This window comes from Chelon labrosus (genome assembly GCF_963514085.1).
Source record: "Chelon labrosus genome assembly, chromosome: 9".
NCBI classification, from domain to species: Eukaryota; Metazoa; Chordata; class Actinopteri; order Mugiliformes; family Mugilidae; genus Chelon; species Chelon labrosus.
Window position 1 is genome coordinate 21,142,604 of NC_140359.1, and position 26,041 is coordinate 21,168,644.

The 26,041-nt window shown below is 41.9% G+C and overlaps 4 protein-coding genes across 5 annotated transcripts in view; 2 read left to right on the forward strand and 2 right to left on the reverse strand.

Annotated features, from left to right (window-relative positions):
• The first annotated feature begins 144 nt into the window (after positions 1-144).
• On the forward strand, positions 145-12,895 carry spef2 (sperm flagellar 2). Its single transcript, XM_084551787.1, has 35 exons — positions 145-207; positions 480-582; positions 715-967; positions 1,194-1,395; positions 1,609-1,796; positions 1,913-1,989; positions 2,183-2,354; positions 2,541-2,729; positions 3,607-3,794; positions 4,514-4,685; positions 4,902-5,124; positions 5,270-5,343; positions 5,693-5,733; positions 5,854-6,003; positions 6,259-6,506; positions 6,650-6,710; positions 6,798-6,931; positions 7,117-7,403; positions 7,549-7,641; positions 7,728-7,855; positions 8,294-8,432; positions 8,524-8,661; positions 9,362-9,421; positions 9,505-9,586; positions 9,736-9,861; positions 9,916-10,117; positions 10,369-10,486; positions 10,597-10,753; positions 10,848-10,954; positions 11,039-11,248; positions 11,469-11,561; positions 11,768-11,941; positions 12,063-12,245; positions 12,371-12,490; positions 12,666-12,895. The coding sequence occupies exons 1-35, from the start codon at positions 150-152 to the stop codon at positions 12,714-12,716; spliced, it is 5,001 nt and encodes a 1,666-aa protein (XP_084407913.1). The 5' UTR covers positions 145-149; the 3' UTR covers positions 12,717-12,895.
• A 563-nt stretch (positions 12,896-13,458) lies between these two features.
• Positions 13,459-16,431, forward strand: pdxp (pyridoxal (pyridoxine, vitamin B6) phosphatase). The gene is made up of 2 exons (XM_084550804.1): positions 13,459-14,211; positions 15,360-16,431. Exons 1-2 carry the CDS (start codon positions 13,614-13,616, stop codon positions 15,704-15,706), a joined length of 945 nt encoding a protein of 314 aa, XP_084406930.1. The 5' UTR covers positions 13,459-13,613; the 3' UTR covers positions 15,707-16,431.
• Positions 16,432-16,514: 83 nt separating this feature from the next.
• kgd4 (alpha-ketoglutarate dehydrogenase subunit 4) lies at positions 16,515-19,277 on the reverse strand. Of its 2 annotated transcripts, none has more exons than XM_084552133.1 (5): positions 18,890-19,277; positions 18,631-18,758; positions 17,892-17,955; positions 17,514-17,707; positions 16,515-17,013 (listed from the first exon to the last, which is right to left on the reverse strand). In XM_084552133.1, the coding sequence occupies exons 2-5, from the start codon at positions 18,682-18,684 to the stop codon at positions 16,996-16,998; spliced, it is 330 nt and encodes a 109-aa protein (XP_084408259.1). In that variant the 5' UTR covers positions 18,685-18,758; positions 18,890-19,277; the 3' UTR covers positions 16,515-16,995. The 2 variants fall into 2 exon arrangements, with proteins under 2 accessions (XP_084408259.1, XP_084408258.1); XM_084552132.1 differs by having other exon boundaries at positions 18,631-18,809; positions 18,890-19,276.
• Positions 19,278-19,796: 519 nt separating this feature from the next.
• The window catches only part of dnah10 (dynein axonemal heavy chain 10), a gene marked incomplete at its 5' end in the record, with an annotated part of 30,619 nt that continues 24,374 nt past the window's right edge, over positions 19,797-26,041 (reverse strand). The window contains 21 exons of the mRNA XM_084551788.1: positions 19,797-20,192; positions 20,271-20,416; positions 20,490-20,670; positions 20,766-20,933; positions 21,019-21,230; positions 21,316-21,447; positions 21,543-21,714; positions 21,791-21,883; positions 21,957-22,166; positions 22,485-22,685; positions 22,777-22,951; positions 23,168-23,322; positions 23,413-23,567; positions 23,664-23,768; positions 23,853-24,126; positions 24,227-24,456; positions 24,550-24,829; positions 24,941-25,085; positions 25,237-25,458; positions 25,576-25,793; positions 25,872-25,999. Coding sequence (XP_084407914.1) covers positions 20,046-20,192; positions 20,271-20,416; positions 20,490-20,670; positions 20,766-20,933; positions 21,019-21,230; positions 21,316-21,447; positions 21,543-21,714; positions 21,791-21,883; positions 21,957-22,166; positions 22,485-22,685; positions 22,777-22,951; positions 23,168-23,322; positions 23,413-23,567; positions 23,664-23,768; positions 23,853-24,126; positions 24,227-24,456; positions 24,550-24,829; positions 24,941-25,085; positions 25,237-25,458; positions 25,576-25,793; positions 25,872-25,999 — 3,749 coding nt within the window. The 3' untranslated portion in view covers positions 19,797-20,045. The remainder of the gene's footprint in view (positions 20,193-20,270; positions 20,417-20,489; positions 20,671-20,765; positions 20,934-21,018; positions 21,231-21,315; positions 21,448-21,542; positions 21,715-21,790; positions 21,884-21,956; positions 22,167-22,484; positions 22,686-22,776; positions 22,952-23,167; positions 23,323-23,412; positions 23,568-23,663; positions 23,769-23,852; positions 24,127-24,226; positions 24,457-24,549; positions 24,830-24,940; positions 25,086-25,236; positions 25,459-25,575; positions 25,794-25,871; positions 26,000-26,041) is intronic.

Here is a 26,041-nt window from a genome sequence, read left to right on the forward strand (position 1 = left end):
CTGTGGACGCGTCACCATGGAAACAGTGCACCGTTCCGTTGGGATTTTCTTCGTTGTGCGTTTTTCAGACCGTTATTAGTTAGCTGAATTAGTTAGTTTTATTCACATATATATTATGTGAGTATAAAGCTAAAAGTTAAAGAAAGACCATGTCGGATATATTGTGCAGGTGGCTGAACCAGGAGCTCCAGCTGTCAAGAGCTGTTGGTAAGAGTGACTTAAGTGCAACAGAGCTAGCTACTTGCTAGCACAATTAAGCTAACGCTAGCGCAGGGATTTATTGGACACTAAAGAGTAAAGCGCAAGTTTATTTACAACCTTAACCATGTAAGAGACAGCGTATTATTCGACTTTTTCGGTTTTAATCAATGGATGCAGAAGTTAGTATTCTAAATTTTAATTAGAAAGAAGCATCATGATAAATATTTTTGACAGTGCTGCCTATGCTTGAATGACTGACCGTGTTCTTGTCTTCACAGAGCCGACGACAATTGCCAAAGATTTCTCCAGTGGTTACCTATTTGGTGAGGTTCTGCATAAATATCAGATGCAGGACGATTTCCGTATGTTTATGAAGAGAGAGTAAGTTGCCCCTTCGTCTTACTATAGCTGCCTCTCCTTGTTCTTATGATTTTTATTGCTATGGAAAAAAAAAACTGACTGGTACTTAATTCTCCTGCTCTTTTAAAGTGTTTGTTACATATTTTGCCATAGTACCTCCATCGCCAAATTGAACAATTTTACCCGTCTGGAACCAACTCTGAAGTTACTGGGGATCGCCTTCAATACAAATACAGCCCAAGACGTGATACAGGAGAAACAAGGTGTTGCCACGTGCCTCCTTTATGAACTCTATGTCTCACTTGAAAAGAAGAAGAAAGAAGGAATCAGCCGGACAATGATGGAAATCATGCAGCCCACAGCCAGCGCAAACCTACACAAGAAAGAGCATGAGATCTTCTCTGATGTAAGTGTCCCGTAAAGACATGGCATGTGGTTAGGGGCCTTTTTTGTGGCAACAGCATGTTTTGATCAGTGTCAACATGTTAAGAAGTCTTGATCTTTACCAGTAAGAAATAAACTGACTGTCTTTTAGTATTTACACATTTTATATATTTGTCAATTCCATTACTAGTTCAATGTAACTTGTTTATAAAAACATTAATTTTCAAGCATCTGTCCTTTTCATACAGCGACTCCATCAGGTGGTGAAAAGAGATGCAGATCTGAAGCTTCCCAAAATTTCCGCGCGCTATGAGAAGAAATACCAGCGTTTGAACGGCAGGTCTGTGGTGAGCCATCCAGTGCTGCAAAAGAGACAACGAAAAGACCAGCAAGAGAAACAAATGCAGGATATTGAAAAGGTACTGGAGAATATGGAAAGAAGAATACTGCATTACTTTCTCCCTCTATTTATAATATAAGTGTGTGTACATTTATTGGCTGTCATTAATTTACAACCCTGTCAGCAAGGCGTTTTTTTTCACATATCACAAAATTACAACTCTTTGCAGTATTTTGGTGTCATATATTACTTTTATGTATTACGTAAGTAACATTACAATACCTGAGGGAAAATCGTACTTGATGCTAGATGATGAAATAAAGAAGTTCATACTACTGACAGCATTGGACATAAAGAACTGTCTATCTCCCAGCCATCAGCACATCGTCAGATGCGCAATGACATGACTAACAAGGTGCATGTGCCCAACCCACCTCCCTACACTTCACGGCTAAGCCTAAAAGAGAGACAGCAGCAGCAGCAGCAGCAACACAAAGAACGGGAAGCACAGGTGTGATCCAGATGAAATGATGCTTTGATTATTCACTTACCCACAGAAGGAATTTTATTGGTGATGCTGGGTTCCTCTGTATAATTTTTTAAGGTTTTGTTCATTTTTTTATGCAGGCACTCCAGACAGAAATAGACCAGTTTGAGACAAACAGGAATAAATTGGCTTCTTCTGGTTTTGCTTCCTCTTCCAGGTGAGAGAAAATGAAACATTCATTAAATTAATATTGTATTTATGTTGTATTCTGATATTTCAGTGTTTGTATTAATATCAATTTGTAGCAACATCAGATAGTCACCATCCTAGAACACCTTTATATGTGATTTCATCATTTTCACTTGTAGTGGTCAGCCCCTCCTTGACAATTTTCCCTTTGGTGGCAGCAGCCAGGGCTGTGAAGTTTCTGGAAGTGGAACCAATGTGACTTTACAACCCAACAGCAAGTATATACAGGGGATCCGTCAGAGGCTGCAGGAAAGTGCTGAATCTCGTGAGCGGAGAGAGAAAAGAGTCAACAGATTCTTGGTGGAACAGTTCAAGGCCCAAGAAGCACGAGAGGTGAAGCTTTTTTATACAAAGAAATGTGAAAATACTTGATTTTAAAATAACTAAATACCCAGTAAAGAGGTTTTGACCATTGGACATTTGTAGGATTTCTTTCCTAAACATCCTATTCTTTTTGACTGACAATAATTTTAACTGAAAATCAGTAAACTAATTAGCCATCTCTGGCCCACACCTCAGGAGGCCCGGTGGGAGGAGCAGCTGGTGAAACGTTTGACACGTCAGACTCAGCAGGAGAAGTGTCTGGCAGTTCAGCTACTTCTTATACGTAAGGAGAAGGAGGTGATTCGGCAGAACCGGCTGTTCAGAGAGCAGCAGTACCAGCAGCGACGAGAGAAGGACTTCCAGGAAGCTCTGTACAGGGAGTCGGTGAGATAGGAAGAAGAATAATCCTCTCTATTTTCGCTTTGCTTTAGGCTCTGTTAGTGATATTATAAGTGGTGTGATGAGAAGCATAGGCAGAAAGCTCAACAGGTTAAGTTGGTAGTTTGTATAGTATTAACAGAGAATTTGGTATTATGATAAGAATGAAAGAGACAGATGCACTTTGTAAAACTGTAGGTGATCACTCAGTACACTATTAACAATTGATCTAGTTGAGAAAAAGGCTTAGATCCTCAGTTCAGTGTTATTCAGCCTAGGATTTTCTCCCTGACAAATCCCATGAAAATATGAAACCCAACAATGAATTGATTCTATTCAGCACACATTAACTAACCACACAGATGCACTGGTCGTGTCAGCTAGTGCAACATAGGTGCTATGACACAGAGGAATAAGCTAAATAAGGTTTAGTATACACTACCAAAGTTTTCATTTTTCACAAGATTTATTGACGGCGAGGGAAAATAGAAACCTAGAGTTGTCTTGTAAACATACAGTATGATGTGGTGATGTTACAATGGTGGTATTCGTTTAATTTGTTAAACACCACAGATAAACGTTAATGTCCGAAGAGTAGGTCTCAAATACTCACAAAAGGAGATGATTTTGGGGAATATTATACAGTTATGTGCTCATACAGGCTTTAATGAATTCATTACTTCATTACACAAATTCATCATATCATTACCTTCTGATACCACCATGCAATAGCTAACAGTGATTAAAATCGTCCTCTCTTTTGTGTGAATTCTTCCCCTAAAACACCTAGTCATAAATTTTTGACCTACAGTGACGATTAGCAGGTACATTTATGTCATGACTTCTCCGTTCATTCCATCTTTCTGACCGGGGCCTGGTCTAGATTTTGGCTCAACAGGTTAAGTTGGACTGTGAAGAAAGGATCAGAAAGGAACTTGAACACTGTAACCGGATTGCTGCTGAGCGAGCTCAAAGCCGTCAAAAGGAGCACTTTAAGAGCTGCAAGGGCATTGTGGAGCAAATAGTGGACTTGGCAACGAAGGTTGGAGAATTTCGACTGCTCTCTGGGAAGTACGTAACATGGCTGCTTTGTGAAAGTTTTGAAAAGCATGAATTTGTTTAGTAGTATTACGATGAGAGCATACTGTGAGTAAGATATTTCTACTTTGATGATCTGAAAGCTGGGACTGAGGGAGTGAAAAGTTACATGCTCTGCTATTTCTTTTTATTTTTAATTTGTATTTATTATTGTTCACATTTAAAAGGAAAAATATGCAGACTTTTTCTTTTAAAATAAATAGAGACAGAGCCAAATATACCCTTTAAAGGTTTATTTCTATTTTTTTATTTTCACGTCGCTCTACACAGAAATATTGAAAAGGTATTTTAGGAAAGTACTGACCAAGTGAAATCTGACTGAAGACCAAAATCTTTTATGTAATGTAAAAAAAAAAAAAAAAGTGGTGGTGTGGTGTTAATTCTGATGTAAGTTAGAAACTGTGAAACTTAACCAATATTGCTAACATTCTTGTATAACTGACCAGTGGGCAAATAAAATCAGGAAATGTCAATATCATGTCTGCTTCTTCTCATGATCAAACGCATCATATCCACATATTTGGTATACACTGCCCACACAGCCCTGCTCAGTATTCATCTTGTATCCACAATATGCATCAGCTATGCATTAACATTATCATTATCAAACCATTTTTAGATGTATGGTCCGGATTTCAGTTCCTTTTATCAATTCTAGTTTTAACTCATTTCATTTTTGCTGTCATGTCCAGTTTGATTCCAGAGAAGATGACGAGAGAGTGGAAGGAATTGCTGTTGTGTGGTCTGCCTCTCTATAAGCCGATAAAGGGCCACCAGCCAGAGTTTGATTTGTACACTCCATTAGATCCTGTAGAGCTTAAGAAGCAGGAGATACTCGACACACAGGACTATGAGGAATACGCTGTGAGTTTGAAACATGAGAGGAGTGTGTTTTTAAATCATGGTATGCATTTGCCTTCACTTGCATGTAGATTGTCTTTGCTGACTGAATTATACTACAGAGGGCCACTATGTTAGATTTCGTGACACTGAAAAAGTTTGTATTGTCTCTGAACAGAAACTCTAAATTATCTGAATGCTGAAGCTCCTGTTTGTCTCGCCACACATTATTTTTGTCAGAATATCGTAGGTGAGTGGGCATGGCCAGAGGAAGCAGAGGGGACAAAACTACCCCCAACCAACAACAACACACTTGGACATGTTGTCCAACGACTAAGGAACATTGTTCACCCACCCGCCATGGAACCGTCCTCACCTTTACTTCCTCACTTTGCCATCAAGGCCTGTGTCCTGGGCAAGTTTTGCTCTGGCAAGACCACCTGCTTGGCCAAGATCGCTGAAGGCATGCAAATATCACATTACGTAATTATGTCCTAAGTAAAACGATTAATTAGTATCATGACGTTAAAGTTACATATTAAAAAGGACATTTAACAAGGTTGTAAGAATTATTCGTTTCTGAGGATGTGTATTGTTTTCTGCTTCAGCACATGGCATCTGTGTCTTGTCGGCCGACACGCTGATTGATGAGGCGCTGCATGCTTACAGGAGTGGAGAGAAGGTTAGTCAGGTACAGTACAGCAACACTGTAGTAAAGTATTTTTCCACACATTAAAATCACTTCTCGATAATCTGAAATATTTCACTGTTCAAAAACAACCATTTCTTTGACAAAATGTACAGGCCCCAGAGCAGCTGGGAGATAAAGATAATGAGCAACTGCTCACATCGTCCACATCACTGAAATCTGGTGGGTTACTGAAGCCAGTATGGTGCTTTTATTTTTATTTTGTGGTATTATTTGTTGTGTGTTACTTGCATTTAATAGAACGTAAAAAAAAAAAAAAAGTATATTACACATCTGCTAGTTTCATGTGTTATATGCAATTTATGTCAATAATTATTTTCAGATTGTGATACTCAAGAGGAAAGTGAAGACAGCAATGCAAGAGTAAGTGGAACCTGTAAATCTGCTTATAAAATAATGTGTTTTGGGAGACTTTCATGAAACTGAAATTGAAATATTAGGTAATAAACATTTTTACATTGTTTTGTACTTATTCGGAATGAGAGCCTTTTTTTTTTTGTTACTTACAGTACATTTGTCCCTTATCCAGCTGTCAACACGCGCCATACACGGAGAAGCTGCAGACAAAGAGATGAGGAAAGGGAACCCCATCCCTAAAGAGCTGTTAGTGGACATTATAGTAGAGGCAATCAGGTGAGAACATAATCTATATTTGTGTAAACATATTTTCTATTCATTTTACGACATGTAACTGGACTTGTTACTTGAGAAAGAAAGAAAAGACTTTCCTTTGATTCAGCTTTTATGGATATACGATACCCTTCACAGACATATGTATTTACTAGCACTAAAATATGTCAGACAAATAAACTCTACGCAGTGTGGGGGGAAAAAACAATCACACAAAAACACTTTCAGTGACATACGCATTTGTTGTGTCCTCATCAGTCACGTTCCAGCTCAGTCAGGCTGGATCCTGGATGGCTTTCCGCTGGACATCACCCATGCCTTACTACTAGAGAAATCCCTCGGTGGGTCTGCAGACTTAGGGGATGAAGTTGTAAACAGCAAGACAAACCTTGTTGTTGATCCTAATCCACCTAAATCTACACCACCACCCACACCTGTGCTGGATTTGGCTCTGCTGCTGGATATCCCTGATGAGTGTGTAGTCAGACATGCACTCAGTCACATCGGTACGTCACATCAATGCAAGCTTAATACTGTGCATCGTCTAGTGTGTGTTCATGTATGTATTCATGCACAATTAGAACGTTACTTTAAATGTTATCTTTGTGTTCATGTGGTTCTCTTTCTTCCAAACCTGATGCACATCCAGATAGCTCTACAGACCAACAGCCCACAGACAAGACCTTGTATCTGGCACAGATCCCACACAGGTACAAAAAAAACAATCAAAAGGGATGGTAAAGTGAAAAGAGTATTTCTACTGCATGACAGTATGTAACATTATGTCCCCTCTCAAGGATCACAGCTTTCAAGGATACCTGGCCAGAATTAGAGAAGTGGTTTGGTGAAAAGCAAAATATTCTGGTCCGTGTTGATGCAGATGTAGACGACGGGGAGCTTTACAGTAGAGTGGAGTCTGTCTTGCAGCAAGGTAACAGATAGTCCAAATGTTAGTGGACTTCTCCTGAATATCTGGTTAAAATAAGCTTTTAATTTTTATCACTAAATACAAGATTGTCTCTGTCTGTTTGCCCAGTACATGGTGTGTACTACACAATCTGTTTTCCTGGGAGGACCTATATTTACTCACAGTATTACTACACATTTCCTCGTCAGCTCTTGCCAGTCCCTTGGAAGATGTAGTGACTGACAGTGTGAAAACTCCAGAGTCATCAACCTCACCTCCGCCTGTAGACCATCCTCCACCACTTGATGACAAAGCCCCCGACCTTACAGAGTCCCACTCTAGCCTAATGGAGGAAAACACACACTCCCCTAGAGGTGACTTGATCATTACAAAATTGTTGTTTGAAAGTCAGTTCTGGTCACAAAAGCATTTCTACCTCAAAGAAGGGATTAATTACTTGTATGTCCTGCTTATGAACACAACGTTTTGTCAACATGTTTGACTGATAATCCCATTTGGATGGTGCACTTAAATGATAGCATTCATTTTAATTTGCTGCAGTGTTTATTTATGTGTTTTTTTTTTCTTGCTAATGAATAGGGAACTCTACGAATGTGTCACTGGCGTCACTGTCCAACGAGGGCTCTCAAGGAGGTAGTAAGAATCCACCTCAGTCTGACTCTTCCAGCCCAGATTCACCCAGCTGCGTCTATGTGGATGAACCCCTTCCTCCAGTATGATATCGTCCAGTACTTTATCGTCCTGTATTGTGCCACTCTCACTGATTTGCTCATTTGCTCCCCTCCCTACCAATCTCTAGGAGATCCCAGAGTTCCTGTGCTCACATTGGGACAGAGTGTGTGATTCCTACGTGAGCAATGTAAAAACAGTGATGCAGCAGCTACGCTCACAGCGTACTCTTATTATCCAATACCTCTTCAATATCAGGTATTCTGCCAGGCCTTTCAGGTAGCACATTGTTTACTGAGCATAGTTTATTTTATGTACGTACAGATAAGCAAGTGATAATGTGCACCTTCCTGTCCCTGTCTTTGTATGACATATAAAGATAGCAACACATTTACAATATGCTCTGTAAATCTAACAGTGTGGGTAGCCGCAGATGCTATCAGTTGCTCCTTTTTACCCTTGTTGATCTAGGTTTAACAATGTATGTTTATAGCTGCAGACACAGTATGAATTTTAAATTAGTTACCTATTAGTTACAGGCTGTCATATTTATTATTAATTTTGACTACGATAGTATATGAGCCAAGTGTTCATATTGTGAGGTCCTTGAATTACTGAAAGAGCAGTGTTAATTGAAAATGAACTTATTACAAATCTAACATTTATTAATACATACCTGGTTGTTGGTGTCTTTAGAGAAGGTTACAAGCATTACTTGGGACGTCCAGACTTGAAGCAGGAGTTTGTGTCTCGGTGGCAGAAGGACTTCAACAGCATACCTGACGATATAAGAGAAGATGAGGATACCAAATCAGAGCTACATCTGAGACTGGGTGTAAGAACAATTTGTAATAATACATAAAACTCTCTTAACTGTCTTAAAAATGAGAATGTAAAATATATTGGAGTGGTTGTGACACGTACAGGAACTGCGTGAAACTTTGTGTGACATTACTGATGAACGTAAAGTGGAGGATGAGCAAGAGAGGGACGCTCTAATGAGTAATGGCTGGTTGGAGGACAACACTGCTGTCCTCATCAATCACCACTCTACACTTATGCAGGTAACTTTGCAGTTTTTCTGTGGAACAGTTGTGATGAATGTTTTTTGGCCTCTTCAAATCGGTTTCTAGGCTCATGATGCAAACTATAACAATTTATAGCACATAGATACTTTCATGTTCTACATGTCTAGGCTGTCACATATAGTCTTGGGTTGTTTATGTTGTAGGTGGAGTTGGCCCGTTTCTGGGAGACACTCTATTTTCTCAAGTCCTACTATTTGAACATGCGCACTCAGATACCTCAGCCACCCTCCAGATTTGCCAGTATCCCTCTACTTGGCACCCCAGCAATTACAGATCAGCAGGAGAGGCAAGTAATACACTATTAATAGCACCCTAATCATGGTATAAAAAGATGAAATAATGAAATGTCAAAATTGTGAGTAGTTTATGGACAGTGAGTGCAGAAAGTAGTAGTTACCCACTAGCAGTCTGTTTGATTTTCACCCAAATACTTCAAAGTAGAAAACTCACAAACTTTTTCCTCCTCTCTCCACTTCTGCCCTCACCAGACATCCTGCCTCCTCTCGAAGGGCTTCCAAGACAGAAGACCTGGATCAGAAAGAACCTGTTAAGATCAGATTTCTTATTGTATTGATTTGTATATAGTCTGTATTGATATTATTATAGACTGAGTATATTATAGGTATGTTTATATTATAATGTCGTAGATACTGACGATTTTCATTGTGCTCTGTAGCCACCATATGAGAAGCTGATCTCTGACTACGAGGAGGCACTCGCAACCATCACCAAACTGGTAATACTTTGTGTATCTACATTAGAGTTTATATTGTAGCATTTTTTATTACTGACTATGGGTTATATTGTACTTTTACGCAGGTATCAGCAGAAGCCCGCCAGTGTGAGGCAAAACAGAAGAAGGAGGCAGTAGAAGAGAACGAGAGGAAGAAGGCCTCTTCAAGTGCGACAAAAATGAAAAAAGAAAAACCTTCATCAAAAAAACAGAAAGGCATGTGTTTGTAGAGTATGTAGGAAGACAGTAAAGGTGCCTCCTTTTAAAAGCAATTTGTTCCAGTTGGTCTTCTTCTACTCTAACATTTTTCTCTTCAGGTCCACCATCCCCAGATCCAGTGCCCAGCCCTGTACCAGTCGATGACAAAAACTCAGAGAAGACTCATGATCAACAAATTATGAAAAGAATACATGAGGAATATGCAGCTGCTCTGCAACACGAGGGTGTGTAAATTGTCAAATTGCCATGTTGTTTTCTAAAAACTGATGTACATGCAGATGTGTGTGTGTATGTTTATATGGTTGTGTTCCCCTGTTTGTGTGCATGTACATGTTTTTTAGAGAACAGAGTTAAGGTGCACATTGCACTGGTGAAAGGTCACGGTTTGGCAATGCTGCAGTCCCTGCAAAGCAGAGCAGAACAGACCTTCAGCAGTATGGAGGAGTGCTCACAAGAACGGCATCTTGCGGAAATGAAGAGGTATGGTACAGCGTGGCTTCACGTATGGTACAGCATGGCTTCATGTATGGTACGGTATGACGGGGCAATGTGCATGTAATAGGACTTGAGAATGTACTGTAATTAGCAAAGCACTGTACTGTTGCTCATGTTGTATTTGTCTTTAAAATGACAAAAAATAAATAAATCTGTAATTGTTATTTGAGATTTTAGAATAAGCTATTCTTTTAAGCCTCCTCAGACAGATTTTTATAATCGTAAATTATAAGTAGAATACACGATTCATATTTTATCTGTTTCTCTCTCCTGTTCTCTAGCATTGACCAGTTATCACAAGTGGTTTGCCACCACATACAGGCAGGCACTAAACTGCAATACCAGCTGGTGTTGGTTTGTAATTATTTTGAAATAGTTTTTTTTTTCCAAATAGGAAGATTTTAAATGTAATTCTTCTTCCAGAGTTAGACATGGGATAACATTCTCTATATTATCTTCTCCAGGAAGGTACTGACTTCTATGTAAATGGAGACTGCCTAATGGTGGCCATCCCACCTCCACCTCCCAGACCACCCCCATTGGAGAAACCCGCAGGGTCGACCCCAACCATCTCTCAGCTAGAGTCACTTCGCCGCCAGCTATGCCACATTGCTCCATCAGGTGCATAAAGGGAAGACAAATTGTGGTGTGGGTCTTATAAACCTCCCATTCAGAGCTCCATCCATCATCCTTTTCCTTTCTGTCTGACTTTCAGGTCTCATGTGCAGTTTGGAGTTTTCCAGTTTCCTCAAAGATAACACTTCTGTTGAAATGGGCAGAGACACCTTGCCAGAGGCCTGGATGGCCAAGGATGATACACAGGTAGATGAGCAATATGAGCATTCCTGCACCACAATAATAGCATAATCTAAACAAAAGATACTTGCAGTACATACTTAACTTCAGCATTATTGTTTTCTGTCCTATCCCCAGTTGACGGAGATTGTATCTTTGTTCATGGACGACTGTGAGCTGATTGACTGGCGCAGGTTTCTGCTCAGTGCCGCTCTCCCTTGGCCATTTCCCTCATTAACACAGCTGCTGGATGTACTACAAGGTTTCAAGGCAGCAGATACTGGTGCCAAGGGCTATATAAACAAGGAACAATACCTACAGGTTAGTCCTCAACCCACATTTTAAATTAAGTCCTTTTTACTCTTGAGTCTGTCTGTCCACCCAAGATGGGCCTCTTTTACTGTGTGCCGAAACTCTCTGCAAGAAGACCTGGGTTTAAGTTAATGTGGCAACACATTTGAAATTATCTTATGTAACTGAAAATATTTGAAGATAGCAGGTTAAGGTGATCTGATGCCTTTTTTTTTTTTTTTGACAAAAGACAGAGTTATGGTTTCCTAGTGAAAGTACCCTGACTGTTCCAGAGGACCCCTCTGAGCCCGTACCTTATGACCGCCTGGCTAACCTGCGTGAGGTAACTGCCTGAAAATGTCTATCAACTTCATTCAGTTAAATTCCTGAAACTAAACGTTCTGCTGCTTATGTTACACAAACAACAAAAAGACACCAACGAACCAAATTTTATATTGTACAAGTCATCTATTTATTTAGTCTTTTGTTTAAACTGCAAATAATAAATAAACCAGCAGTAACGTTTGTCTCTGGTCTCTTTGCTCTCAGTTCTTTTTCCAGTTGTTTGCAGACCACCACTCCTTCTCTCCCCCTCAACTGGATTACGTGTCCATGCTGCAGTACTTTGCAGCCGACCCAAACCCCAAACAGGGTTTCGTCAGAGCACTTAGTGTGCAGCTGGGACAACATCTCAAGCTCTCCTCACTAGGGCATCTCATTAAGGTGAGTATGGGAATTAAATCCACTGCAAAAGCAATTTAACTTCTTTTGTCCTGATTTAATAATGCCAATGATGATTTTCTAACATGTGTCCTTGTCCTCAACCTATATGCTCTGTATACAGTCCATGCCCAGTATAGAAGAGGACACAGAGCTCTCCTCCTTAGAACCGGATGGCGACTCCAATGAACATGAGCGGGAGGTGTCAATTCCTGCAATTCTTGCTGTCATCTGCCACAAGATCAGCAAGGCGAAAGACACGTGTCCCCTTCCTCCAGCCTGCCTGAGTCTGGAGGAGCACACTCAGGTACTGTGATAGTCATAACCAAAGTTATATAAAATAAAGCTGACAAGTTGATAAACGGATGCATCATTGTCCAGAGGATAACTGTGTCCTTTGGTTGTATATTGTCCATCTATGCTGGCTTCTAGGACCTGGAGCAGATATTCAGAGAGCTGGGATACAAGCCTGAAGACTGCGTCCCTTTCTCCACCCTCTCTCAGCATCCTTTCATCCAGAGGCTGATGGAGACAACACACCACCAGCTTGTAGTAAGTTTCTATATAGACGCATTTCTATTTTTATTTGTTCCCTTGTTCTGTTTGATGAGAATTCAAAATTGCCTTAGTCCATTAGAGCATTAATATCGCTGTTAACAAAACTACATGAGGATTTACCTTCATCATTTATCTCTCTCTCTTCCTTCTCATCCTCTCTGTGTCACAGAACGTTCACAGAGTGCTACTGGTGGACCAGGACGAAGGAGAGACAGTTTAACAGTTTCCTAAAGAATAAGACAAAACACAATACATCTGGGGGGGTGTACCACATTCCAGCTGGGACAGGGTAAGAGGTAGGGTACACCCTGGAGAGTATAACCTGTTGCTTTGGTTCATCTTTGAAATATTGTCTCTTGTGTTTGACATTGTTACGTTATGTTATTTCAGATTTAAATATATTTACCATTGCAAACAATACCTTGATTCAGTATGTAGACATGACTATAGCAGACGAAAGGATGGAATAACTACAGTTTTAAAATGACGTCAAGATCCCTCTGTTTTTCTTTTGGATAGTTTTTTTCTGACACACTCTTTGACACAAAGCAGCATCAGTCGCAGTTAATTATATGTTATGGTGGCTGTTCTGTTTAGTCTGCTGTCTACTAGTCAGGGTAATGTGCATGTTACATATAAGTTTAATTTAATATGCAATGTGTGTTCTTGTATAACAGTTCTTGTATTTTGACTGAAGATTTTTGTAATGCAGCCTATTTGTCGTCATTTTTATTGAAATAAATGAGCTTCCATAATTAAAAAAAAATAAAAAATGTCATATTTGTCATTGTCCATCAGCAGCTATGAGGGCGCAGTTTTATTTTTTGGAGGATGTTTGCTTTTCAAGACCTGTGACACCGTCGATCCTGATTGGCTGATGTGCTGCGGTTTGATTGGTCGGTCTTGACAGCGGGGGCGTGGCTAGACGTCAATGTTTATACACTGCTGCTGCTGCCCGTGTATGTAACAGCACCAAGGACTCCGCAATGTGATTTCCCTTCAATTGATTCCTTTTCCGTAACGTTTCGCCCGCTGCCTTCGCCACATTATGCACCAGCTTCTGACATGGGGAACCAATAGCAGGTGAAACACGGAGGAAACGGAGGAAAAAGCCGGAATGGCGGGCGCCTTTGGCTTCAAAGGCTGCCAGAAAATTCGAGGTCCGCAGATTAGGAGCCTGCTCGAGGCGAAGGACTTCTTTCTCTTCGACTGCGACGGGGTCATATGGCACGGGGAGAAGGCGATAACGGGCGCGGCGCAGGTGGTGAGTTCGCTGATCCGGCAGGGTAAGAACGTGGTGTTCGTCACCAACAACAGCACCAGGCCCCGGGAGAATTACGTGCACAAGTTCTACCGGCTGGGCTTCACCGACGTGATGCTGGAGCAGATCTTCAGCTCGTCCTACTGCTCGGCTCTCTACCTGAGAGACGTGGTCAAGGTCTGCGGCCAGGTGTTCGTCATCGGCTGCGAGGGACTGCGCACGGAGCTGCAGGAGGCGGGTATCCCCTGCGTGGAGGAGGCGGACGAACCGGACGCCACCATCTACGACTGCGCTCTGGCTCCGGACGTGAAGGCGGTGCTGGTGGGGCACGACGATAAACTGACTTTTCTCAAACTGGCCAAAGCCTCGTGCTACCTGAGGGACCCGGACTGTCTGTTCCTGGCCACCGACACCGACCCCTGGCACCCACTGTCCAGCGGAAGGATACTGCCAGGTATGGTGGTGATGCTGCTGCTTCTCAGTTCATTGGAGCTTGACTCCTGTAGATGTAGCTGGCTGAGATTTAATTCATAACGCAGCTGCTCAATATTTTTTAAGACAAAACAGATTTTTGGATATTTGTCTAGTGGATAAATTACTGAAAGGTAGCTCAGGGGGTCAGGGGGCCCAAAGCAGAGCTGAGATAACTGTAGGCCCTTTCTCACTAGTTTATATCTAACACTTAAACCACACTAAATCTGTTTAAGTCTGTTTACAGAATAGCCATGCTTGAAATAAATGTAACCTTCATTTTTAGCTTATTCCAGCTGCATTTATCTAGTTCAAAGAAGGGGCTCAGCCTTTACTGCATAGGGCCCCCTACATATTTTCTTTCTTCTCGCTCTCAGTGCATTGTTTATGTACCCCCACCACCCTTAACAGGCCCCCCACAGCTGTGTCCAGTACACAGAAAACCTCACAGTACAGTAGCCTTTAAACTGAGCTTTGGCTCAGGAGTAAAACCTCCCACAAGGCCTGTGTCAGTTTAATAACATACATAAAGTACAACGTGTTTTTGCAGTGCTTCAATATACAATATTAAACAGATTATACTCAGTGCGTTTGCCATAGAAATGTGCACTCAGTTAAATTATTGGAATTCTGCTGGCAGAAAGTGTGGGGCTGCAGGACTAGTGCCAGTTTTCCCATTAAGTAAACCGGCCTGTGGCAGCTCCTGCCAAATCTTTCAGGACGGGGGCAGTTGTTGCCGGGGTGACCATTTCATTGTGTAAGCAGGTAACAGGGGGTTAGCTAGCTAGACATTGTCCCAATTACTTTTTCCATTTAACTCGTGCAGCGATACCAACAGTGACCACTAGATGGCAACATACTCAATGTATTCTCTTTAAATCACAAACTATACAGGAAATGTGTGGACAGCTATGTCCTCGTGTTGCCACTGTCTGCTCTTCAGTAAATGGACATTTCCTGTGAATATCAACAGATGGGCTGCCAGTCACCTTTAATTAATACAATGATACAAGAACAAAATGTCTGCAGCAGTGACAGTCACTGGCAGCTAGCTCAGTTGCAGACATATGTATTTGTAGAAGGATCTTTGAAGTCCCTGTAATGTAACTTTACTCTTATCTTTGCCCACAGGTTCTGGGTCCCTCATCGCGGCCCTGGAGGTGGCTTCGGGCCGTAAAGCCACCGTGATCGGTAAACCCAGCCGCTTCATGTTTGAGTGCATCTCCAGCCAGTTCATGGGGGTGGATCCCGCCCAGTGCCTGATGGTGGGAGACCGCCTGGAGACAGACATGCTGTTCGGCTCCAACTGCGGCCTCGACACCATGCTCACCCTCACCGGCGTGTCTCAGATGGAGGAGGCGCAGGAGTACCAGAATAGTGACCTGACCACCAACCACAGCCTGGTGCCCGACTACGTGGTGGACACCATCGCCGATTTCTTACCTGCTTTTGAGGAACTGGACGAACAGAGTAATTGACCTTGTCCTTACGCCCTCCGGTGCGGAGCACGGGTTGCTTCTGCTACATTTCAAGTGCAAAATTTGAAATCTGGTATTTGCAATAAATGTTCCAATCCACAGTTGTAACAAGGCGCTGCTCATTGTTGTGACCATGCGGGACGAATGTTCTCCTGCCAAACTAATCAAGAGTAATCCAGTGCATACCTCATTGTTTCTGCTAGTGTTGTGCCCATTTGTGACCTGACAGTTCCTTGTTGCGCTCAGTGTTTATATTAACATGTGAATATGCTGCACTTTGTTGTTCATGACGTTCATAGATCGTGTTTGATATTGGGATTTGAACATCCAGGGGTATTTTTGTAAGGCCATGAATTGCTCTGAATTCATGTGTTTAGGAGCTTGGTTTAATTATTATTATTTATTTTTTTTGTGTACTTACTGATGCAGAAGCATTTTTTCCCCCACAGTGTCACTTCTCCTTGATTAACTCCAGAGGAGAACACAAACCCTGAAAAATGTGTGAGCTTTTCTCAGCTCAGGCAGAGACTGGGCTGACAGTCGACGGCCTTTCTGTCATGTCTGTACTACTCGTGCCAATATTCATCGGCGTGACCAACGGCTTACTGAAACTAACTGTGACACATTAACGGCGGCAACTCATACTGCACTGTTGTGATATTTCAATGTTGTTAATGTTTACCATATAGAGCATGTCGGCAACAATAAATGGCTAAGACGGTGAAGGCCTGTTATTACGAACGTCCTCGTGTTTCGGTTTGTTTTTGGGTCTGCGTGTGGACATCAAGCACCATAAGAACACCAGAAACAAAATACAAGATTCTTTTAATAATTTAAACCCAGTGGTTCACATGAACTCAACACCTCCGAGTTCACTCAGTTTGCTGCATTTAAAGACGTTGTCAGAAGTTCCTGCTTGGATTTGATTGTGTTGAAGGTGAAGCTCAAACTAATTTGACCACGAAATAAACAATCAGGTGAGATTTAAAAGTTAACAACAAGAAAGCTGTCGGGAATATTTGTAGTTGAGTAAAAAGAGAACCTGCAGTGTGTGTGTGTGTGTGTGTGTGTGTGTGTTACAAGATGAAGATGTCCCTTAGAATGAACTTAAAATACAACTAAGATTTAATGTCTAAAAAAAAATAAACATATGTACATTTTAACAGGATTGATGTAATACTTTATTCTACATGTCTTGTGGCATTAGGTTTTTCTTGTGCTGAGGAACAGAAGTAAAGACACACCGATCTCCAACAGATAAGGACTTTGGCTGCAGTGATTCAGTCACTTCATTCAGGTCCTCCGCGCTGTAGCAGAGAAAACAACAACGACAAATCAGTACAATGAACAATACTTTTATTATATTTTATTTTCAGTTTTTGCAACTGGATAACATCAAGGCAAACAATATATGGTTTTAAAGTCCCCATGAAATCAAAGTTGATGTTTAAATGCTTTGTTTAAATCTGTTTGTGGGTCTTCTTAGTCATATTTCAGAGTTTTCTGGATAAAAGTAACACTGATGATTCATCCTGCACTAAGGGGCGTGTACGGATTTGATGTCCAGTGAAACGCTCTCGCATTTTCACGTCCATCTCTGCCTTCCCTGTGTCTCTGCTTGATTCGTCTCTCAGCTAAAAACTTATTGGGGCGGGGGCAGCAAATAACATGGGAGCTGACCAATCAGTGCATAGTTTCACCATTTCATGAGGAGTTTAAATCCAGCTGTTTCTACAGATACACATACTCGTATCTGTTCGACTCTTAACAGCTGTCAGATCAAATATCGTCTGCATCTACTCCTCACCTCGATGTAGCCCATTTCATCCGCTGTCAACGGCCTCCTTCGGTACCTCGCTGGCAGTTGCTGAATAGAGGCCAGGGTGTCCGGCGTGCCAGGGATTGGAGCTAAAGGTACATGAGATCTTGCAGTCGCTGCAGCAGAAGCTAAACTGGGAGCGTTGTGTTGTGGATGTGCTAAAGATTTCAATGCTTCTTGGACTGGAAGAGGAAAGACAGAATGCAGGGATATTTACAACTAAATATTTGAAGCTTGATAATACACCCTAGACAGTAAAATAACAACACAAACTAGAGGAGATAATACAATCTTATCCATGGTGGATTTAGGTCTCTATTTAGGTCATGATGACACTTTTTTTTTTTTTTTTTTTTATAGACTCACCGTTGGGCCTTGGCACACCTTGTCTGCTGGGGAACTTGATCAGAGGAGCATGAGGCCGCACAGCCTGACGACAAACACACAAACCAGACAGTGAGTTAATCATTTATGTATGACCTGGTAACCTTTAGCTTCAGACTGTAACAACATAGGCATAAAATGTAGTTAAAAATACAACAATTATGATCCTTAATAGTGCACTGGTTGATCAGCAGAAATCTATGTGACAGATAGTTATTTTGTTTTTCATTAATCAAGTAATATGTCATAAAGTCGAGGAAATACCCAAATTATAAAACTGTAAATATAACATTTCTGGGTTTTGGATGATTAGGGTTTGGGCTTAACTTAAAGCAATCAAAAGAGTAATCTATTATTAGTATAATCAATGTAGTTATTGTTGTTTACAGGTTTGCTAGGGTAGAAAGGTACGGTGCTTTCAGATCAAACGTGTCTATGAGCGAGAATATAGGACAAAAAAATGGCTAAACACTTAGTGAATAAACAAGCGTTTCCTGTCTATAGCTATTTTAAAGTAAACAGCAGCACAGAACAAAGTTTTCTACATCTCCAACAAGGACATTAACAAGGGTACGACGGTTGTTTGTCAACTTAAGTGTCCTCAGCTGTAAGACACCGGCTGTTCAGAGCAACAGAAAAACCAGCGCTTTATTTAACGACCCCTCATCTGAGGACAACGCACAGATGCTCGGTATGAATCAGATTTCAGGAGCAACGTTACCTGGATAACTCGGGCGGTGGGAGCTGCCATTTTGGAGCTGACTTTGCTCCCCATGACGACCTCACGGCTTTACTTCCGGGTATAAATGGCTCCCTGTAGTAGTTGCGAAGAAACACCACAGGAGGGCGCTGATGTGGCGACAAACAGCGAAGCAGAAGTGGTCCAGGCAGGAGATGCGGCTTATGATAACGGCAAACTGATAATATAACCGTAACGTTAAGTTTTTACTAATTACGTCTTACCTCTATGTGTTTCTTACCTATTTGGGGGATAATGGTAAACAGCCGACAGCTGAGTTGTCAGTGACTGCCCTGCTAGGTCAAATGTTCACGCCATACTCCTGTTAGCCTCCTGTCATAAAGGATATAACGCACTAAAATACTTTAATCCAATAAAAAAATCAAACCAGTCGAGGCGTGAAGAGGCTCCGAAGGCTTTTTTTGCTCATAAAACAAGACCAAAAAAATCTTTGTAATAACGTAAAGCGTCAATACAAGGCCACCGAGCTGGGCAAAGGCAAATATTATGCCCTGTCTTTAATTTCACTCTCCCTTCTTCGCTCCTGGATGTTTGACAGTGTTGACGCCACTGGGCTCATCACCGCCCCCTGCAGGATAAAAGTGTTTACTACAACAACACCTCAGCTCTGTGAATGTCGCCCTGCATCATTTAGAAACTGTTTTCACAATCAATCAGATAGTGTTTCTTATTATGGTGTGTGGGGAAAAAAACAAAACACCCAGATCTGTCAGAAAAGGTTTTTCTTTGTGTATATTATTTGGTGTATTCCAGGTAAACATGCTTCACTGTTTCAGGTTGCTCTCATAACCCGGTGGAATATATATTTTTTAACCATCTGCTGCTTTAGTCCACAATGTTCGGGCCTCAGTCTTATTAATTTAACAGAATCCCTTTTGATTCCTAACTAATAAATAGCTTTCTTAACCTTAGACTGAACAGAAAACACAATGCATATCTGTCATTACCTCTCAGCAACCTCCTCGGTTTTTCCTTTTTGTTCCTCTCTACCATACTTTTCTAAATCCAAGCCTATTTGTGATCATTCATTCAATATTTTTTTTCACAAAGTACTAATGTTAATGCCACAGGTTGATATGAATGATCGATTAGATGTGTCGTGGCTTGGTTTCAAGATTGTAATTATAACAGCATGTCTCCATACTGCCCACACTGACCTAATCTAGTGAGAAACCAAATAAGGAAATGAGTCAAGTAGAAAATTATTGTGAATTTATTTGAGGAAACTTGTATAATCGTCTGTTAAATTACTCATTTGCATGTTAAGTAGTAAAGAAAAGTTTTACATTGAGAACAAATTATTTTTTTCTCTAAGACATCAGGCAATAAATGAACATTTCTGAATTTGTGGAAGCTACTGAGGCTGAGGGCCGTCTTTAGTCAGCATTGAGGCACAGACAGACTCCCTGAAGGACCCAATGGGAGATGTGCACTGTGGTGGGCAGGTCTGCCTCAAACACCAACCCCACACCCATTGCATCCCTCCGCGAGGAAGTGGTATACACTGGCGTCCGCAGTGTATTCTGAGAAACAAACACATGAAAATACGCAGTTAGCGAAAACATCTAAACGGTGAACTGTAGTGTAGTATGGATCCACACCTGTAACCAGAGGCGATGCTCCTCTATGGGGATGATTTTGAGAATGGGCAGTTCAACAACCAAAACGTTGGGTTTACTCTTCACTAGGCAGCCCTCCTCTATGTCCCAGTCTGCTCCCTCCAGATACAGGCCAGAGACAAAGCAGCCTGCATGGAATAAAGCTTCAGTTTTAGAAACAATCACTAACTGTGCTGCTAATGATGCGTGTCATGTCCTCACCCTGCTGGGGTTTGTCACTGACTTCCTCCTCGCTGCGGTATTGAGTCACCTGTGTGTACAGTGTGGAGTGATCTAGAGGCCAGCCATTTTTCCTGCATGCAGCTTGGACCACAGCACTCAGGTACGACCGTGGCGTGTGGAGTCCTGATAGCCACATAACTTTTGGCTCCCCCTCATCCACCTGGTGGACACGAGATACACAGAAACTTTAGTTTACTCTAAATTACTGCTAAATATGCAATAAAACGTGATATGATTAAATGTGCCCATCGTTACCCAGCGCCTGTACTGTTCATATCGCCTCATTAAATGGCTCATCCAGTTGCAGAGGGACTTCAGGGTGTCAGGAGCCAGCTTCTTCCAAATGGCAGGGATGTGACCGTTAAAAAGGGCCAGAGCCACTTCATCCAACTCACTGCTCATACCCACCTCCCCAGACAAGCCCTAAAAGGACACAAGAGTATTTCACAAATCTAAACCAGAGCACAAAGACACAACAGCTGAATGACAGTTTGCCCCTCCTTCTCACCTTCTGCAGCTCAGTCAGAGAGTGCTGCATGCAGACCACCAGTTTGTTGAAGCACTCTAGTTCTTGAAGCAGAACCACTGACATTGGAGAAATGTCCTTGCCAAACTTTTCACGGATCACGTCCATGTCGAATAATTTGGGCAGTTTTTCCTCCACGTCCTGGGCCACTTGGCTGATGTGCTCTTCCCGACTGATGCTTACATCAGAGTCACCTGAAGTGTGACAGTGTTAAGGCTAGTTAGGAGAAAGTACTGGTGGCAGCAAAGAGAGTAAAGTCTTAAAAATGCCAAATAATACCTGTCTGAGGCTGAAGGTCTATGAGGTGAGTCCACATTTCTTTAGCTGCTTGAGTGTAGTATCCTATCTCTGCGTTGGAATGAAGACCCATTACCTCTGGCGTGTTTGAAAGTGGCATGTTGTCAATCTCATCTGTAACAAGGTAAAGCTGTGAGTGCTGATCACAGACGATTCATTCTTTTTTATTTGTTTGGTTTTAAATTTAAGTTGTGAAAACAGCAACGGACCGACATATATTTCCTTTGGCCCAGCTGGAGGGATCTTGTAATCTACGTCTTTGTTAATGAAAAAGTGGAACTGCCGAAAGGTGTAGAAGAGGAAGTCTCCGAGGTACTCATCCATGTAGACAGCCAGGATCCTGCGGTCAAAGGTGTCTAATGCTCGGCCGCCATATATAACCTAATACAACAATATACAGGATTAGCAACATGTAGCAGGATAATACCTATATACAATATAAAACCATTTCACTAACCTCCCCAATAATGTATTTGAGACTTTCCCAGGGTATGTCGTCTCCTTGGTTATGAGCTTTTGTCAGGTAAGTGTTCAGGATCTCTATACACGCCTGTCGAGCACAGTTACGTCAAATGTGCAGTAGAATTTAAAATCAATCTTAGAGGATGGTGTGTTAGACTCACAAAGAAGTCAGACTCGCTGAAGTCGCAGGGCACATTCCAGCCGATCTTTCCATACTTGCACCTTTCCTGCACCACAGCATGGAAGAAGGCCAGCACGTACACCAAGCTGCCGAATGCAGGGTGGGGGCACGCCGTCAAGGCCTCATCTGAGATTTTGGAGTATGTGGCTCTCATGGTCAGCTTGAGACTGTTGGGAGGCTCTATCACTACCTGCACACAATATGAACGTACATCTATGTAAATATACAGAAAACAAATCAGAAATCAATCAACCATTTTTTTTCCTCATAGAATAAAAACAAACAAAAAAAAATATAGATAGAGATAAACTGCAGACTTTCTTTGTACAGTCTCTCTTGTCCTGAGTACCATTGTATTGGACGTACAGTATGTGACTGGTGTTGTATTGGAAATGAAACAATGTCATGTTGCCAACATATACTGTAGATCAAACAGACCCACGGCCAACTACCATCGACAGACAATCTAAAGAAAACACTAATAAAGATAAGATGCAGTGTGTTCCACCTTTAGAGACTTCTTCAGTATACCAATGGGGAAATCCTTAATGGGTCTGGTGGTGACCCACAATCGGAAGTTTGGGTTGGGTTTGGTGATTCTCTCCAAGGCTTTCTCCAGTTCCTTTAGCCACTTCCCCAGCAAGTGGCAGTTGTGTAGCAGCAGCCACTGACCACGTGACACTGCCTTCTCCAACAACTCTAGCGCCACCTTGATCAAAGCCAGCGGCAAATAATTACCTCAATTATTTAGTTTTTATTTTGAATTAGTGTCATAGATAAGACATAGAAGTGTCCAGTACCTTCTCTTGGCCTTTGCCCATCGCAAGGGACCTGAACTTGCCGCCTGACCTCTCTGCTAGTTCCATGAGGTCACTGGTTGGGTCAGAGCCAGGGCTCAGGATGAAGACAATGGGGGAGAAAGGTTTGCTCTGTTTATAAATCGCATCATAGCTGATCGCAGGGGGGTGGACATATCTGAGAAGAAACACAAGAGAACGTGGAAATGTGCACCACACTGGTGAACTATATTTACATACCGCTTTGTGCAAAGGTTTTAGGCACTGAATATTCTCATCCATCACATAAGCTCATACTGCAGCATGATAGTGGCCTCAGCCATACAGCCAGAGTCATAAAGAGGGATATATATATATAGCTTCAAGTGAATAATTGCAATAGCAACAGTCTCACCTCTCGCCCATGGTAACTGTGATGTAGTCAGTCACAGCTCTGTAGACTCTGTCAACGCGGAAGCAGCGCAGCAGCAGCAGCTTCTGAAAGGCTGACAGACTCTCCTTATATTTCATGGGAAATGGAGCCTGTTCTGGTTGCTCTAAGTCATACCACTGGACAAAAGAAAAAAAAAAGAATGAGATCAACACTCAGCGGATTCAGCAACGTCCCTTTAGTGATTTTGTATCAGTGTGTTTACTTACAGATTTCCAGTCGGTGGAATTTTTCTCAATGTCATCAGGCAGAGATTTGAAGTGCTCAGGAAAGAGCTCTGAGAGTTTCACTATGTCCTCCCAGCTTTGATCTGGAAGCCAGTCACACGGCTTTTGGTGTTTGCTTTTTTCCAATGATTGATTACCTTTACATATAAGGTTGAAAAAGATTAAAAACTGCTTGTGAATTTATGCAAATATGTTTGTGACTAGTATAATCTACTTAATAGTTTAGAGCTCACCCTTGATAAAGAACTCCAACTCCTCCTGAGGTGCCCTCCCTTCTGCCTGCTCGATCTTGACGGTCATGTTAAAGGAAAAGAGCAACTTGTGTCTCTCAAACATCCCTAGGGATATGCAAGCAGTTCAGATTATAAAACCCACAAAATAATCAGAAATTAATTCCATTATTCGTTATTATTCATAATTACCTGTGCAGCCATAGTTATAAACATTGAATGTCAGTGTGTTAATGATGTTCTCCAGTCTTTGGGGAAGGACAGAGCAAGGCTGAGATTTTCGCAGTGTAAATTCAAACACTTCCAGATAGGAGGCCAGCGAATATTGGTACATGCTGTTCACCAGAGCCATCTCTGTTAGCACGAAGAACAGGACGGCACCGTGTCTGGCTGCAGGTCTGTAGGCATCTCTGAGTTTATCAATGTCCATGGACGTTTTCTCAGCCAACTTGAGTTTCTCAAATACCTTTTGATCACAATTATCCAATGAGGAACAAAAACAGGATTAGTGACTTTTGTGAAATTGGTATTCTGCCATCATTTCATTAGTGCTTGCTGTAACTGACCTCACAGGCTTTTGACTTAGTTTCCTCCAATGCCTGGACAAGCCCTGCGTTATCAAACATGTTGCCTTTAGACATGGTGAGTTCTCTGAGTAAGGAGTCCTCGAGGTTCTTCAGCAGCTTCTTATTGCTGCTTGTGTCTTGGATCAAACGCTCACGCTGCTCCTCCAGCTCCTTCTTTTCACAGTGCATGATAACGCTTAACAGCTGTTCTTCCAGACCCTTAACTGTCACTGCGCATACAATGAATGGAGAGAAGCAAATGACGATTTAGTACCTGATGTTTAAATGATACAAACAAAACTATGAGTGCCCAAAGATCTTACCAGAGTAATTTATGACCACGGCATTTCCAAACATCGATTGAGAATATTTGGGGTTTGCAAGTTTGGTGTTGAGATACAGTTTAAAGTTGGGATCACAGTCCAGCCCGTGGTCACCCAGCATAATGACCTGTCTTCCCTCTGCTCCTTTGACATACTTCTCTAGGACCTTATAAATCACTGGGTCGATGTACTCGTCGACATCTTGGAGAAGGAAAGGGAAGCCATACTTGATGGCCATCTCTAGTCGGGTCAGAAAGTCTGCATCATTGACAGATGAGATCTGGGGCAAAATAGATGATCACACTGTCAGGATCATATTTCACTGTCAGCAGCATGAGACTGCCCAAAAACATTAATTCTGAAACTTGTGTGAGCATGAAAGTATTTGAACCTTAAGGTTATTTTCCTCCTTCTTCTTAATCCAGTTGAGGGCTTGCTGTTGAGGGTCAACACACATGGGAAAACGGCTCCCTCTGGTTATGAGGATTTCATTCTGCACGGACAGCTCATCTGGAGGCAAACCCTCTGAGACCCATCTGTCACAGAGGGTTTATTTGACACAAAGTTAGCCCAATAATCCTCGGCAGTCAGTGTTGAGAGCAGCCTAAATACCACTTGCCACAACAAAATGTAACCTATAATTTCATAGGGCAAATTCACATGCTATACAGAGTGCACACTCCTCACCTGCTGATTTCCAACGGATCACTAAGAATGTTTTCCACTTTGAAAGGTTGGCTCAAGGGAATGCCTCTCTCCTGCACATCCTGAACCCATTTCTCGTATACCATTTCATTCCTGAAGTCACAACTGAAGGCCCCTTCGTAGGTCAGAAAAGCAGCGGAGATCAGACAGTCACCAAGGAGACACATGCGCTGCTGCTTCAACTTATCCAAGTTTTTGGTCCACCTGAGTTGGGATAATTAAAACGATAAAGACAGAGAGTGATGAAGAAAAAGAGACAAGCAACTTTTTCAGTGTTGGTTAGGCTCATAGTGTCAAGTGCTGTGTCTTTTAAAACCTCACCGTTCCTTCTCAGAGCCCAGGTCAGACATGAGTTTGTCAGCAACTGTCAGCTTCTTCTCCATGAGATCAGCTTCGTCCTGTAGCAACACTTTCTCCCCAAGAGCAGCTTCATACTTTTCTCCAAGAGCCGGCAGTTCTTTCTGGACATCGGTAAGCTCAACCTGAATGCGCTCCAGCTCCCGCTTGCTCTGCAAGATGTTCTTCTCTAGACGTGACACCTAAAAATGACACACCAACAGAGCTTTTTAATTTGAAAGTATAGGGTGGTGTAATAACACATACAAAACTAATATTACCTTCTCTCTATAGGGTTTGGCAACATCACAGTAACCCAGGACTGCCTCAACAAACTTCAGCATTACTGAGCCAGCCTTGCTGATAGCTTGCATCTCCTCAAAGCTTGTCTGAAGGTTCTTTAGGAAGCCTATCCATGAGAAATTTCAAAGAAAACAAGTGTGAGAAATGC

Excerpts from the sequence above, each read along its gene's own strand:
- spef2 (XM_084551787.1), top strand. The coding sequence starts at position 150 with ATGTCGGATATATTGTGCAGGTGGCTGAACCAGGAGCTCCAGCTGTCA. Across the intron at positions 5,734-5,853 it reads GTGAAGACAGCAATGCAAGA|AGCCTTTTTTTTTTTGTTAC; the intron begins GTAAGTGGAACC and ends ATTCGGAATGAG. Across the intron at positions 12,246-12,370 it reads GTCTGGAGGAGCACACTCAG|GACCTGGAGCAGATATTCAG; the intron begins GTACTGTGATAG and ends GCTGGCTTCTAG.
- kgd4 (XM_084552133.1), bottom strand. The coding sequence starts at position 18,684 with ATGGGGAGCAAAGTCAGCTCCAAAATGGCAGCTCCCACCGCCCGAGTT. Across the intron at positions 17,956-18,630 it reads CCACCGCCCGAGTTATCCAG|GCTGTGCGGCCTCATGCTCC; the intron begins GTAACGTTGCTC and ends GTTTGTCGTCAG. Across the intron at positions 17,708-17,891 it reads AGGTGTGCCAAGGCCCAACG|TCCAAGAAGCATTGAAATCT; the intron begins GTGAGTCTATAA and ends TTCCTCTTCCAG.
- pdxp (XM_084550804.1), top strand. The coding sequence starts at position 13,614 with ATGGCGGGCGCCTTTGGCTTCAAAGGCTGCCAGAAAATTCGAGGTCCG. Across the intron at positions 14,212-15,359 it reads CAGCGGAAGGATACTGCCAG|GTTCTGGGTCCCTCATCGCG; the intron begins GTATGGTGGTGA and ends CTTTGCCCACAG.